Raw genomic sequence first — 16,421 nt, 5'->3', positions numbered from 1 at the left:
CTACTGATCAAGGAAGTTCTCCTCATTTCAAAAATTCCTCCCCTACTTAGCCTTTACTCTAACACTATCCCAGTTGATATTTGGGTAATTAAAGTCCCCCAGTATGACCCCATCTATGGTTCTTACATTTCTCTGTGATTTCCCTGCAGATATGTTCGTCTGTCTATCTCTTACTATTTGGAGGCCTATAGAATACCCCTAGTAGCGTGATCGTTCCCTTTTTGCTTCTTAATTCTACCCAAACAGATTTTGTCCTTGCTCCCTCAAGGACATCACCTCTTTCCAACATTACAAAGTCTTCCCTAATCAGTACTGCCACCCCACTTCCCTATCTTTTCTGAAAACTTTATATCCTTGAATATTAGGCACCCAGTCCTCACCAGTTTTAAGCCATATTTCCATTATTGTCATCGTATCCTGGTGCAACCAATTATTGCTTCACCATGTTGGCACAAAGCTTTGTTGAGTAATTTATCTCACGGTCGAGCAGCCCAGTTGATGTTTGAAATTGATAAAAATGTAAATTATAGTATTCATTTGATATTTTTGTTATTTTCCTGCATTAAATTGCCACATCTGTTCTTCTAACAAACCCCGTTCTGGGTCCAATTTTATACAGGTCATTGCTACCAATATGGATTTACCATTTGCTGTTTTTGCACCAAAAATTGTTGAATCTGAAGACATTGATGTCATGGTGAGTCTGCCTGAGAAAGTTAATGGTCCATCTTGGGAAACTAGAACATAGGAGCAGGAGTAGGCCATTCGGCCTGTTGAGTCTATTCCACCATGCAATTTGATCATGGCTCATCATCTACCTCAATACCACTTTCCTGCACTATCCCCATATTCCTTGATGTTGTTAGTGACCAGAAATCTATAAATTTCTGTCTTGAACATGCTCAATGATTGAGCTTCCATTGTCCTCTTGAGTAGACAATTCCAAATATTTACCACCCTGCAAGTGAAGAAATTTCTCCTCACCTCAATCTTAAATGGCTTGTCCCCTTATTCTGAGACTGTGCGCTCTGGTTCTAGATTCACTAGCCTGGGGAAACAACCTATCTACTCTGTCATGCCCTATAAGAATTTTGTGAATTTCAGAAGGAATTTAAAGCTGCATTGTAGCAACTTTGGTGTCTACTGTGTAATTTTTTACAGTGGAAAAAATATCATCTAGAACATGAAACCAGTTAACTAGTTTTTTAAAATTTGTCCTTTCATGGGATGTGGGAGTCGCAAGCAAGGCCACCACTTGGTGCCCATCCCTAATTGCTCTTGAACTGAGTGGCATCCTAGGCAATTTCAGAGGGCAGCTAAGAGTCAACCACATTGTTGTGAGTCACGTTTAGGCCAGACCAAGTAAAGATGGTAGATTTCCTTCCCTAAAGGAAGCTAGTGAACCTGATGGATTTTTGTGGCAATCGATGATAGTTTCATGGTCACCTTTACTTGTCGGATAATGCAAATAATGTATTTAATAGGGTCAGAGACTTGGGGAGCGATGTAATGTAAAGGGTTAATGTTAAATATGGAAATAGACGATCTACATCAGTGATATAAGATCACATGACAACAGAGTTTGCTGAAAGCCTCATGCCAAGCCTTGTATTGTACATAGTTAGTAGAAGGTTCAATAAAAGATAAAGTTTACCAACAGCCTTGCCTCCAGCAGTCTGTATCAATCCTGGCCAAGAAAAACGATGATAACAGATTACTGAGAGTAACTTTCCAGAATTATTAATTGAATTATCATGGAGGGATTTGAACCCATGTCCCCAGGGCATTAGCTTGGACCTCTTTACTAGTCCAATGACATTGCCATTAAGCCACCATCTTCCCTGTTGGCATTGCCTGAACAAACCAGTGAGCAAAGGCTTTAGTTCTGGTTCTTGGGAATGTGATTACTCCTCGATTACTAAGGAACCATACATTGCAGATTCTAATAATAAGCCGGGATTTCCGATGCCTGCTAGAGTCAGGTGTGCTCGGTGGCATGAGCGGACAATATGGCGCAATCTGTTTCACAATGGTGTGAAACCAGTTTGTGATTGTCTGCTTAACCTGCCAATGGACGTCGGGAACCACATTGCAATACATCAGCGTATCATTATTAGGCTAGCCCGCCAGAATAATCCCCTCTGGCTGGATCGACCACTCACGTTAGTGGGAAAACACTCCAACGTGTTTCACAAGAGCATATATAAGGCATGCACTTGGCAGGCTGTACTTCGCTCGGGACTTCAAGGTTTGTTTGCCTCCCTTGCTTCAGTCAGCACTTGCAGTCATCAGCGCCAGGATTCACAGACAGCACCACATCACTTTTTGGGGGGCTGATGTGCAGGTCCCTCCCTACCAGATCAGCCATATGTGGGTGGCTTTTCGATGGCTGTAGGGCTAGGGTTTGCTTGGGGAAGTGGGAGAAGTGGCCTCAGGCAAGGGGAGAGGCTGCAGGACGAGGGTTGTACTGGGGAAGGAGAGCATCCCAGGATATATGTGAGGGCACACGTGAATCAGAGCCCGCCTGCCATCGAAACAGCATGTATCCCGGGAATGCATAATTAATGTGGTGGCTTTGGGACAATACAGTGTGAAAAGCCGCCATTGCGGCTGGTGGGTAAAACGTGCAAATCTTTGATTCACTACTAGGACTTAGAATCATTCGTTAACATACAGGTGGATTTTATCAACCTACCAAAATTATGATTAATTCTTTCTGACTCTCTTTTCCCCAATTATTTTTTTACTTTCTGACCTATGTATAAAAACTTCAAGTCACCAAAACAAGCATTGCTTCCTCTCCAGCTGCCTCAAGCTGGTGATGTTATATTGTCTTGTCTTACTGGCATGTTTTACTACCTCGTAAGTTTACAATTAAATGCAAGAAATGTTTCAGTGTGACAATTATTACTGTAAGAGCATACAAGCTGTTCCCAGACCTCTTCTCATGGTGCAGTGTCTCTTGCTGGTTGGAGATGTGTGAAAGCAGGCTCTCGTTTCCCCTACCTTTGCTGTCCATTATCTCCTGAAAACCTGATTTGAAATCTAGAATTCACTGTTTGCCAGATTATAACCACACATCCATGTGTTGTCACTCTGTTGCAGCATCTTAGTGTCCCATCTGGCTGCCATCCAGGTTCTTTTTATTTGTTAAACAATTTGTCTAAATGCTACTGATTAGTAATCCATTATATCTGAGTTGATGGTGCCTTTCTGTATTATTAATTCAGGTAAATCCACCTGATTCCCCTACCCCAGAATCATCTCTGCATGCTAGTCTTCATTCAGACCAGTCCAGTGGGAGCAGCGGCCTCACACAAGATGAATTTGTTATGGTGGAACTCGTAAGTCATTTATTTATAGCATTTTGGGGAACTGTTGGTAATAATTCATTTGATGTAACAAGTAACGTATCCCAAGTTGTAAAATTAAATGAACTTTTCTACAGGTGTTAGATTTTGAGCACTTGGAGATCACAGAATCATACAACAAAAACGGAAGCCATTTGGCCCATCGTGCTTGATCCAATAAAACCATTTTTCTTATTTTTGTTTTGATGCTTGTGGTTCCATATATTTTTTCACTGATCCCACACCATCGGTAAGAAGGCAATAAATCAACTGGAAAAGGATTGGCTGTTCTCCCAATGGTTTATCCAGTGGGTGGTGAAACCAGACAGCTAGGAGGATCTCCAGTTTGATTTTCTGGTCTGCAATAAGTTTGTAGATTGCAAGTGGCATTGTGGTAGGGGCACTTCAATATACCTCTTGTGTTGAGGGTGGAAAATAAGCTGTAGTTCCGGCTCCTGAATACCTAGAATTGTGCAACCGTGACAGTCAACCAAGAACCAGATTTAGCTGTGGTTCCCTGTGGGGTTGAATAAATAACAAGTAAATGATCATCACTGCTGGTGAGCATCCTGTATTCATGGAACCGTGCCCTAGCAAGAAATCGATGCCTTGGGATTAAGAGGCATGTGGAAAGTGAATTTTTTAAAAATTGGAAAGTAGGAAGGTACCGGCACTGTGGATATTCAATCATAGCACACATACAAAAGTTGATCAGATCGATGCTTTACTGATGGCGTAATGTTTCCATCTATTTAATGAACTTTTGAATAAATTTTCAATGCCCACCATCCTGGAGAATGTTCATTCACCAATTGCCATCTTTCGCTGTTAGCGTGACTAAGATTGGAACTTGTCTTAGTGAGAATTACAAGCTAAAATCCTATCACATCCCAACACTCCATGATGCACTGTGGTGAAAGTACTATTTGAGCTACACAGATATTTGATATCTCTTGTAATATACTCCTGATCAGATTGATAAACCTGAAAGAGATTAAGAACTTAAAGCATGAGCTGTCCAACACCACAAGCTTGCTCTTTTCACGGACCTTGTAAATCTACCATGTATGGACTATACATTCTAGTTAACCTTCTGAAGGAAACTTTTGCAGAAATGCTCCCTGACTCTCAAGATGTGCCAAGATCACCATAAAGAAGCTGTATCTGGTCTCCACATCTTACAATGTCATAACATTCCTCACATTAAGAAAATACGAAAGAGAGGGAATAAATTGGTATAGAAAATTGGGAGGACAAAAGCAGTCATAAAGGGTTTTTTTAGAAAGCTATGAAAGCCAACAGAAAGATGGCAATACAGAGAAGGATTTAGGAAGAGGACAGAGAATTAGCAGCCCAAAGAATAACAAGTGATAACAGAGCAGATGAAATGGGGAACGAGGAGTATTCTAATGTCAGGAGAAGGTAAAATATGTGGGACAACTGAAGAAGTCCAACGAGTTTGATTGAGACGAAGCCATGGAGCTGGGGGGATTGTAAATAAGAACAAAGATATTAAAGGATGTTCCTGGAAAACAGGGTCCCAGTGGAACTTGGCAAGAATTGGAAGGATGAGGATGTGGAACTATCGGCCATGAGGAAATGAGACATTGTGGATGTAACTATGCCTCTGATGACACTGGAGCAGTCGAGACATTTATTAATAGAGACAGGAATTGGCTTTTTGCTAACAGAAAGCTAGGCTCATGCTGGACGCGAGTTCCCAGGTGAAAAAAACTGTGTCAGCAATAGATCAGACATGGGGAAGAAAGCGCGGCTCTGGGTTGAACAGAACACTCAGGTTCTACATCTCCAAGTGTAGCCTGAGGAGGTTGATTGAGATTGAGCTAAAGGCAGCAAGACCCTCCCCCATAACCCCAGAAGTGCTGGAATCATTGTGCCCCATGGAACCTTTGATTGTATTTGTCCATAACTATCCCAATTCCCAACAAAATATTAATCAACTCCTCTCTTTGAACTGATAGTTTCAGCCTTATCTCAGTTGATAGCATTCCCATCTCTGGGTCAGAAGGTCATGGGATCCAAGTGTTACTGTAGAGACTTCAGCACAAAAATCTATGCTAGCACTCCAACACAGTGCTGAGGGAATGTTACACTGTCTGAGGGGCTGTCTTTCAGACAAGAATTGAAACTGAGGCCCTGTCTGCTCTAAAGTGGTAGTAAAAGATCCCATGTTATTTCGAAGAAGAGCAGGGGAGTTATCCTTGTTGTTCTAGCCCTAATATTAAACACAAAAAGAGATTATTTGATCCTTATCGCATTGTTGTCTGTGCGATCTTGCTGTGCGCAAAGTTGCTACTGCGTTTCCTACATTACAACAGTGACTATGGTCAGAAAGCACCTCATTGTCTGGTAAAGCACTTGGGACATCCTGAGGCCATGAAAGACATGAATTTTGCCGTTGGCAGATGGGCTCAGCGGGGGCAGTCAGGAAGCCGACCACCACCTGCGACCGGGACCAGACCATGATTTCACGCTGGTGAGCCAATCAGCACTGTGGGAGGGCGAGCAGGCCGAGCGCGAACTTCATGGAACTTAGAGCAGATCGTAGTCAGGGTTTTGATCACAGGGGTGTGAGTGCCTCTGCTTCAGTCATAGGCTCCGGTAGTGAGATGAAGCATTTTTAAAAAAGAAAATAAAACATGTCCCCTCAATGTGACTCTGTCAAATGAGCAGGGACATGTTATTAGTTAAATTTTAAAACTTTTATTTTTATTTGTTTCTGGAAACCTCATCCTGCCTGTGGATGAGGCTTCCAAAAAAATGCAAAGGCCACTTGGCCTTTTCTCCTGCCTACCAACCATTAGGCTGGACGGGCAGCGAAAAATTGAACTTAATTGATTATTTAATGGCTTTAACAGGCCTTTCAATTGTCAGTGGGCATGCTGCCGATTCTGTGATTGTGTGTTGATATCAGCACGCTTGGTCGACATCAACATGCATCATTTCACGCTCGAGCAGATCGGGCGCTGCCCGCCCATTGAACGAAAAATTCTGCCCATTATATAATTTTTTCTTTCTTTCTTGATATTGCTTGGAGCCTGTTCCACACTTTTCCTGCTCAGAGAGGGGTAAGAAATTTGAGACTTACCAGAGTATATTAATTTTAAATCTTTACCACCAAAAAGTGAGGCATAAAATCTGGAAAAACAGAAATACCGGAAGAGAAAAACCGGGTTAAAATTTTGAGCAGAACCTGTTAGAAGTTAAAAACAAAAACAGAATTACCTGGAAAAACTCAGCAGGTCTGGCAGCATCGGCGGAGAAGAAAAGAGTTGACGTTTCGAGTCCTCATGACCCTCCGACAGAACTTGAGTTCGAGTCCCAATAGAAGTTATCCTGTTAGAAGTTATCCTGTCTTCCAGCAACACAAACACATCACAGGAAGTGTTTTAAGCAGATTGAGTCCCCTGTGAGCTAAAGCTTGAGCCTTTATGCAAACAGTGCATGTTCCACACATTTAACCAGTACCTTTTTATCATGAAACAAAAACAGGAAATGCTGGAAAACTCAGCAGGTCTGGCAGCACCCATGGAGAAAGTAACAGAGTCAACGTCTCAAATCCAATTTGACTCTTCTTCAGAACTCAGCAATTATTGCTTTTGTTTTGTCCTGTTATTCCAGGACGTTCTGTTTTTTTTGCAGATCTACAGCGTCTGCAGCATTTTGTTTTCCCTTTTATTATGGGATGTCTTCCATGTTCCCTGTCCACTCTGCAAAATAAATACCATTCTGTCACACTTACTACATCTAAACTAACACCTAGAATACAATTGAGATAAATACTTGAACAGAAAGATACAGCCAGAGACCAGCAGCGTAATATTTGATTTAAAGGATACCTTTTAATTCTATTAGAACAGTTTGTGTAACATTGGGCTGAATATTAGCTCGGTGGCAGGGAGGGACTGGGGTGTTGGATGATGCTGTTTTGATTAGGAAAGGTAGGGACTTCTGAAGCGTTCTGCAATTTGAAAACTACAGGATATCTTTGCAATTTTTCCGCCGGTCTCCCGCCCACACTCAAACTGATTGTCAGGTTGACCACTTTGCAGGCAGGAAATCCTGCAGCATAAAGCCAAAGCTGAGCTGGGCTGAGAGCAAGTAGGTTTAGTGGTGGGTGGGGGAGGGCAAATCGTGATCAGGGTTCTGATCACAGGGGCGCGAGTGCCTCTGCTTCAGTCATAGGCTCTAGTAATATATTCCATGACCTTACAACCCCCTGTGGGGGGGGACAAAAAGTTTCTTTCTTTTAAATCATAAATATTCTACATTGTAATCTATATTTATGTTTCCTTGTTCTGGATCTTCAGTATCAGAAGAGTTTCTTTGTGTTTATTTTCCCATCTCTTCATAATCTTTAACACCTCTATTGATTCACCCTTACTGACTCAGAATCAGCATGGTTTTATGAAGAGTAAATCCTGTTTGACTAATTTGCTAGGGTTCTTTGAAGATGTGACAAGCAAAGTGGATAATGGGGATCCTGTAGATGTAGTATATCTGGACTTCCAGAAGGCCTTTGATAAGGTGTCGCACATAAGATTAATACACAAGATCAGATCACACGGAGTTAGGGGCAATATATTAGCTTGGATAGAGGATTGGCTAACCAACAGAAAGCAGAGCTGGGATAACTGGGCCTTTTTCTGGATGGCAAGCTGTAACTAGTAGGGTACCACAGGGTTCAGTTCTTGGGCCCCAACTATTTACAATCTATATTGATGACTTGGATCCAGAGATAGAAGGTACTATAGCTAAATTTGCAGATGATACCAAAATAGATGGGAAAGCAAGTTGCAATGAAGAAATAAGAAACTTACAAATAGATATGGACAGGTTAGGTGAATGGGCCAAAATTTGGCAGATGGAGTTTAACGTGGATAAGTATGAGATTATCCATTCTGGTCGGAAGAATAAAAAGGCAACTTATTATTTAAATGGAGAGAAACTTCAGAATGCTTCAGTGCAGAGGGACCTGGGTGTCCTTGTGCATGAATCGCTGAAAGCTAGTATGCAGGTACAGCAGGTAATAAGGAAGGCAAATGGAGTTTTGGCATTTATTGCTAAAGGAATAGAGTATAAAAATAGGGAAGTGTTGTTGCAACTGTACAAGGCATTGGTGAGACAATACCTGGAGTACTATGCACAGTTTTGGTCCCCTTACTTAAGGAAGGATGTGGTTGCATTGGACGCAGTTCAGAGGAGGTTCACTAGATTGATTCCAGAGATACGGGGCTTATTTTATGAGGAGAGATTGAGCAGTTTAGGCCTATACTTGCTAGAATTTACAAGGATGAGAGGAGATCTAATTGGGGTATGTAAGATGCTAAGGGGGATAGACAAAGTAGATGTTGAGCAGATGTTTCCCCTTCTGGGGAATTCTAGAATGAGAGGCCATAGTTTTAGGCTAAGGGGTGGTAGATTTAAATCAGAGATGAGGAGGAATTACTTTTCTCAAAGGGTTGTGAATCTGTGGAATTCATTACCTCAGACTGCAGTGGATGCGGGGACACTGAATAAATTTAAGGAGGAGATAGACAGATTTTTAATTAGTAACGGGTTAAAAGGTTCTGGAAGGAGGGAAGGAAATTGGAGTTGAGGCTGAAATGAGATCAGCCAAGATCGAATTGAATGGCGGGGTAGGCTCGAGGGGCTGAATTGCCTACTCCTGCTCCTAGTTCTTATGTTCTTAAATCTCCTCTGTTCTGCTTAAAACGCAACCTATTTTTCAAGCCTTTTTTGGGGTTTTCTTTTACCAGGCGGCACCCTAGCAAATCTGTGCTTTACTCTCTCTATTGTTTTAACATCGTTTCGACAGTTTAGAATCCAAAACTATAGATAATACAGTAAGCGTTTATATAACTTCACCATTACCTCTCAATTATATATTATTTTCTTTCCGTAAAACCTAATATGTCATTTTTTTTCATTGATCTCTCCACTTGAGATGCTTCTTTTAATATCTTGTGAACCTAAATGCAAATGCCTATTCTTCCATTGCACCTATTATTCCACTAGTGAAACTTCTTATAATTGTTTTTATTTTTTAACCAAAATTTCACATCTGTTGACATTGGATTCCATCTGCCATTATATTATCAAGATATTTTTGGTTCTCAGAATTATTTTGTGTACCTCCCATTTTCATAATACCAGAAATTTGTAAACTCCTTCTGGTTTTATACCTAAAACTCTTGACGCCAGTATATTTTGATGAGCCTCTGATGATATGCTGCTCACAGGACAAGGTGGCGCAGAGAAGTTAAAACCTAAAGGATGTTAGACTCCTATTGTTTATTTGAAGTCCAAACAAAAAACTTTGAAGATCAAATAGGTTCTTCGCAATGACCACGCAATCGAATCACTAAAGATGTGCAACTTGAAATGTGAACTCTTTCCTTACTGAATACCACAGAAGGGTTAAGAACTTACTCAATTCACAGGCTGAAAGTTTGCATGCAATAATGTCACAAAACATTTCCAACTTGCTACCTCTACCACCTAGAAGGACAAAGGCAGTACCAACTGCAAGTTCCCCTCCAAGCAACACATCATCCTTACTTGAACTGTATCGCCACCCTTTCACTGTCACTGGGTCAAAAATCTTGGAACTCTCTTCCTAACAGTGTGGGTCTACCTACACCAGATAGACTGCAGTGGTTCCAGAAGGCGACTCACCACCACCTTCTCCAGGGCATTTAGGGTTGGACAACATATGCTGGCCTTGCCTGTAACGCTCTCACACTCCCATGAAAGAATTTTTTAAAAATCATATAATCTTATAACGCAATTAACTCCTTAATGTTGGAAACATCATCAAAGCAGAGAGCCCATTAGAAAAGTAAATGCTTTCTATATTCAGTATTGTCTATAAGCTACCTCAAAAAAGCAAGACAAATAAACACTGTACGCAGACTATCACTAATTAACATCGGTTTTTACACACACTTTCCTGTTTTGAACATTTTGAGCTGCATTTATATCACAGAAGACTCTACATCAGATCTGCTATAATCAAAGAGTAACCTTAAATGTTAATCTGTATGTATATTTCAAAAGTTTATCAACCCTGCTGTATATTACCAATAATTTCTCATTTAACACTTGTGACTTCTGGTGCTGTATTCTCCAATGAAGTTAAGTAGCCAGTTTATGTCCATATCCTTTTAGATTTAACTTGCTTAAGATAAATTATCAAGCTAAATGTAACATTTTTTTTCTTCCCATCTGGGTTTAGAAGCCAGCCTTTTCCAAGGATGATTTTCTACCTATGGACCTGGGCACCTTTTATAGGGAATTTCAGAATCCTCCTCAACTGAGCAGCCTCTCTATAGACATCAGTGCTCAGTCAATGGCTGAGGATCTGGTAAGAAAATATTTACAGACTTTTTTTTAAATTATGAATATATAAAAATTGCATATATAGTGCAAAATCCTAATGACAGGACACTTACTTAGTTTGGCCACTTGTCATTTTGGCTTCTATAGTTTAATGAACTGTGGATATGCGAGCAAATCCTCTCATTGTATCATATCTGCAATTGTAATTCTCTCACCTGTTGGAGAAGAGGTAGCAAGTATTGTTGACTTAGAGCATAGAACTAAAATGGCTGACCTGCCCAAGGATGTAAAACTATTGGTATTTTAATGATGCAATGTTTTACATCAGTCTGTTCTTTTGTAAAGTCATAAAATTAAAACAGAAGTTGCTGGAAAAACTCAGGTCTGACCAAATCTGTGGGGAGAGAAACAGATTTAATGTTTCAAGTCCAATATGACTCTTCAGAATTCAGAACTCCAGCAAAGTCAAGTTTTCAGATTACTCGTAGTTTAATATAAATGTTCCATGTTGCAATGTTGCTTTAACTTTCTAATTTTGCTTTTTATTTCCTCCTCCTCCACGCAGTTCTCTTAAGATAGGACAGCAAAATGGTTTAGGCAGTAGAGTTCACCATGAGGTCACTTTAGAGGCGATGCGCTTGGAGAGACCACATTACTTCTCTGCCTGCCTCCTCTTCCTTCCTCCTCCCCTGCCCCACGTTTCCTACATAAAGTTAATTGGCTTACTATCAGTAGGCACATTTTTGAATCGCCAAGTTGAATGTGACCATTTACTGTCATGAGTAGATGTGAGTGACTGGCATACCTGGAACTTGACCCTAAGGGGAAGCAGGTGATCACACTACCTGATGTGCTGAGCTGCTTGGATCTGGGACTAAATGTAATAACCTGTCTGTACTGATAAATTCAATTCAGCCAGTAAGAGAGTGACTATCGAAAAGCACAACTGAACTGAGGCAGGACAGGGGTAGTTCAGGGGAGGTCCCTTTTAAAAGGAAAAGTGGGGCAGGGGAGGAGGAAGGAAGAGGAGGCAGGCAGAGAAGTAATGTGGTCTCTCCAAGCACATCGCCTGTGAAAGGGAACAAAGAGCAACTCCTTGCTGCGTGTGTCCCTATTGATGAGGATAGGAGCAACCCTCCCCATAGCAATCATATAATTTGTTGATGCTCGTGTCTGAGCTCATGTAAGAAAGGACAAATGACTGTGATATCAGACATCTGCTGATGCATGTGAGGCTGCATCAAAGTTTGTTCATGTTCTGTATTTTTCTTAAGTCGGCTTTCTATATTAAAAAGAAGAAATAAATCTCATAAATGTAAAGGTAAATGCTGAACTACTTCCTCTTGGGTTCCTTCAGGAAAATGTACCTTTGAATAGTCAGTCACAATCAAGAATTCTTAAATTGTGACTGACTATTTTAAGGTACATTTTCCAGAAGGAACAGGAGAGGAATCATTCAGCCTTTACCTTGATATTTGCGTTATTTCTTTTTAATGTAGAAAGCCAATTTAAAAAAATAAATAACAATTAAGGGCATGAACAGACTTTGAGATGGTGCAACATGGTTAATTGGGAAATGCCACGGACCAAAAGAAGCTGCAATGGAATATTGATAAGATAGGACTTCGAAAGCGCCATGAAATTTTTAACGTCCACCTGAATCATAGGGACAGGCAGATGAGGTCTTAGTTTAACATCATCTGTGGAACATGATTCCAGCACTGTAGCTCTTCCTCTGAAATGCTAGCCTAGATTATATGTCAAAACTGAGGCGTGGAGCTTAAACACACGCTTCTGTATCAGAGTTGAAAGTTCTTCCAATTGAACTATATGTAGCCAAAGTATTTTACTAAACTTTAATAAAGAATGAAGAGCAGTTCTTTTTCTTTTTGTTTTATCTCTTTGCCCCAGGATTCCTTGCCTGAGAAACTAGCAATCTATGAGAAGAATATGGAAGAATTTGATGCCTTTGTAGATACTCTGCAGTAACCATCGACAGTATCTTATCCTGCTTCAGGAACTATCCCCTGCAGCAAGTACCGAAATTGAAAGTTGTTCTTCTGCTATAAATAAATGTATATATTTTTAGAAGTACAGAATCCCCTTATTTCTATAGATGTTCTATCTGCAATCTACAGGTACATTTATGGTTGTACTGAATGATTTGCTGATGTAATTGAAAAGTGAGAGTCTACCTTAATTTACTGTACACACCCCTGTAAATATCTTGTAAAGCCAAGCAATATTTAATCACTGCGTTTGTTTATATTGAACTGGGAGGTTTTGTGTTTTCCTTGCAAGCCTGGTTGTATCCGAAGGATGGTTTCTAATTTAAGGTACAGCATGTTGTTTCTGACTCTGTTATTTGTAGCTTGTCACTTCACTGTAGAAAAATAAAAGACAAAAACCATCTGGGCTTGTGTTGGTGATAAAGGTGTAAATGTATTTCCTGTTTAGAATAGAAAATATTATAATGAGCTTTTCCCTGTTGCTGTGCTAAGATAAACCAAAAATCAAGAAATAGTTGCATATATTTTACACTTGTCATGCCATTAAAATGTTAGGACAAGATGGATCTTACACAGTGAAATATAAATTGGGGATACCTCAATTATTCAGATTTTGAGCTAATGAATGTTATAGATGACCGCCTCATGAGTCACTACACCAAAACAGTCACATCTTGAATTTGTTACGAACCCCATTGGAGAACATTAAACCAAAATAACCAAATTTACCAAATGACCCCCAAATGAAGAAATTACCAACAAGATTTCACTTTTTGTAGCTTTTACTTTAACACGTATCAGAATCCATGTAAATTAAACATGAGTTAACAGGCAAATTAGTAGGAACAATAAATTACACATGGAATATCAGATCAAGAAAGACGATCTCACAAGATTCCAAGCATTTGTATCACTCTCCACACGAATGTGGCACCACATGCAATCTCTGTCATCACATCTCGGCCTCCAGAACGTAGGACCTCTCGTTTTTATCACTCAATGGATTTAGTCCTCGAGTCACCTGCAATGGTAGCCCCAATCTACCTAAGTTCCCTGGAGATAGTCATCACCCAAACAGCACACTCCTGCCAAAACCTCCTTAGCTGGGTTCATGACCGTCTTGATGGCACAGATTCCCCAGAGACTCCTTTATCCTTATTCCTTTAATTAACCTTGTTATACGATCTAGTCAGCCCTGGCAAAACTGAAGAATGTTCCAATTCACAATCTCTGCTCTAACCCTGTCTTCAGCTTTCTGTCGTTTCTAAGTATATTACAGGCACAGCTCCTGGTAAATGTGTCTTCTCTGTTCTTCCCCAGCCACAGCTCCCCTATATCTCTGCCCACACTGCTTCTAGATCTTAACCATTACCATGGACCAGAAACTGGACTGACTGGACTAGCCATATAAACACTGTGGCAACATAAGAAATTGGAACAGAAGTAGACCGTTCGGCCGCTCGAGCCTACTCCGCCATTCAGTAAGATCATGGCTGATGATCTTGTGTTTCAATTTCCACATTGCCATCTAACCCGATAATCTTAGTTTCTTGTTAGGCAAGGGAATCAATCTACCTCTCCCTTAAAAATATTCAATGACCCTGCTTCCAGCACCACCCAAAGGCTGATAGTTCCAAAGTTGCACATTCCCCAGAGAGAAAAGATTTCTCCTCATCTCTCTTAAAAGGGCAACCCCTAACTTTAAAACAGTGCCCCCTAGTTCTGGACTCACCCACAAGAGGAAACATCCTTTTGACATCTACCTTGTCAAGGCCATTCAGGATCTTGTATACTTCAGTAAAATCACCCTCGCTCTTCTAAACTCCAGTGGAAAAGAGCCCAGGCTGTCCAACCTTTCCTCCATAAGACAACCTCAAGATATCTATCTAGTAAACTTCCTTTGAACTGCCGCCAATGCATTTACATCCTTCCTTAAATAAGGAGACTAAAATTGCACACTATTCAAGGTGCAGTTTCACCAATGCTCCGTATAACTGAAGCATAACACCCTTACTTTTATGTTCAATTCCTCTCACAATAAGGCAGATAGTTCCAAAGTTGCACATTCTTCTTTATTACTGGACCTGCATACTAACTTTTTGTAACTCACGTACCAGAACACAAAGATCCCTCTGCACCTCAGAATTATACAGCCATTCTCCATTTAAGTAATACTGTGCTTTTTTGTTCTTCCTGCTAAAGTAAACAGCTTCACATTTCCCCACAAACTCCATTTGCCAGATTTTTGCCTACTCAATCAACCTATCTATATCCATCTGCAACCTCATGTCCTCTTCACAACATACTTTCCTACCTATCTTTGTGTCATCTGCAAATTTTGTTACCCATGTCTTCACCCCTCTCATCTGTCATTGATGTAAATCATAAAAAGCTGAGGCCCCAGCACAGACCCCTTTGGGACTCTATTCGTCACATCCTGCCAATCCAAAAAAGACCCACTTATGCGTCCTCTGCTTTTTGCCAGCCAACCAATCTTCTATCCATGCTAATATGTTACCCCCTACACCATGCACTTTTATTTTCTGTAATAACCTTTGATGTGGCACCTTATCAAATGCCTTCTGGAAATCCAAATACAGTACGTCTACAGGTTTCCCTTTATCCGCTCCTTCAAAAAAACTCCAACAAATTAGTTAAACATGATTTTCCCTTCACAAAATCATGCTGACTCTTTCTGATTGCCTTGAGCTCTCCTAAGTGCCCAGTTATAACCTCCTTAATGATCGAGTCTAAAAATTTTCCCAAAACAGACTTCAAGCTAACTGGCCTATAGTTTCCTGTTTTCTGCCTCCCTCCCTTCTTGAATACTTTCCAGTCTGATAGGGCCTTTCCAGAATCTAGTGAATTTTGGAAAATTAACACCAGCGCATCAACTACCTCATTAGCCACTTCTTTGAGACCCTAGGATGTAGTCCATCGGGATTCAGAGACTTGCAGTTCCATCCATTTGCTCGGTACCATTTCCCTAGTGATTTCAATTTCACCTAGTTCCTCTCTCTCCCTTTCACCTTCTGATTTGCAGCTATTACTGGAATGTTTTTTGTATCCTCTATAGTGAACACAGAAGCAAAATATTTGTTCATTTCTTCCACCATTTCCTAATTATCTACTATTAACTCCCCACTGTCACTTTCTGGAGGACCAACACTCACTCACTTTTCTTTATTAAATACCTGTAGAAACTCTTGCTATCTATTTTCACAATTTCTAGATAGCTTCCTCTCACTCTAATTTCTTTCTCCTGATTTACCTTTTAGTCATTCTCCGCTGTTCTTATATCCTGTCCAATCATCTGTCCTGCCACTCATCTTTGCGGAGTGGTATGCTTTTTCCTTAAGTTTGATGGTTTCCTTAACATCTTTAGTTAATAAAGTATGGTAGGTCCTCCCCTTAGAATTTTTCTTTATAATAGGAATGAACTTATTCTGAATACTCTGAAATATCCCTTAAATGTTTGCCATTGATTCTCTATTGATCTATCCTCTGGTCTAGTTTCCCGGTTTACTTCAGCTAGCTCGGCTTTCATCCCCACATAGTTGCCCTTATTTAAATTTAAGATACTAGGCTTAGACCCATCCTTCTCCCTTTCAAACTGGATATAAAATTCAATCATATTGTGGTCTCTGCAACCTAGAGGTGCCTTTACTCTGAGGTCGTTAATTAATCCTGTCACATTCCA

General features: G+C 40.4%; 1 protein-coding gene across 17 annotated transcripts in view; it reads left to right on the top strand.

Moving 5' to 3' along the window:
- atg13 (ATG13 autophagy related 13 homolog (S. cerevisiae)) overlaps positions 1-13,124 on the top strand; it is an 87,912-nt gene extending 74,788 nt beyond the window's left edge. For 16 of the 17 annotated variants that reach the window (XM_041197006.1, XM_041197017.1, XM_041197021.1 and 13 more), the window contains 4 exons: positions 620-697; positions 3,231-3,344; positions 10,609-10,737; positions 12,624-13,124. In XM_041197006.1, coding sequence (XP_041052940.1) covers positions 620-697; positions 3,231-3,344; positions 10,609-10,737; positions 12,624-12,701 — 399 coding nt within the window. In that variant the 3' untranslated portion in view covers positions 12,702-13,124. The remainder of the gene's footprint in view (positions 1-619; positions 698-3,230; positions 3,345-10,608; positions 10,738-12,623) is intronic. The other variant, XM_041197013.1, reaches the window with a different exon arrangement.
- Positions 13,125-16,421: the final 3,297 nt, after the last annotated feature.

The sequence above is a fragment of the Carcharodon carcharias genome, chromosome 10 (genome assembly GCF_017639515.1).
Source record: "Carcharodon carcharias isolate sCarCar2 chromosome 10, sCarCar2.pri, whole genome shotgun sequence".
NCBI lineage: Eukaryota > Metazoa > Chordata > Chondrichthyes > Lamniformes > Lamnidae > Carcharodon > Carcharodon carcharias.
Note: the sequence above shows the minus strand (reverse complement) of the source record. Positions and strands in the feature narration are given on the sequence as shown.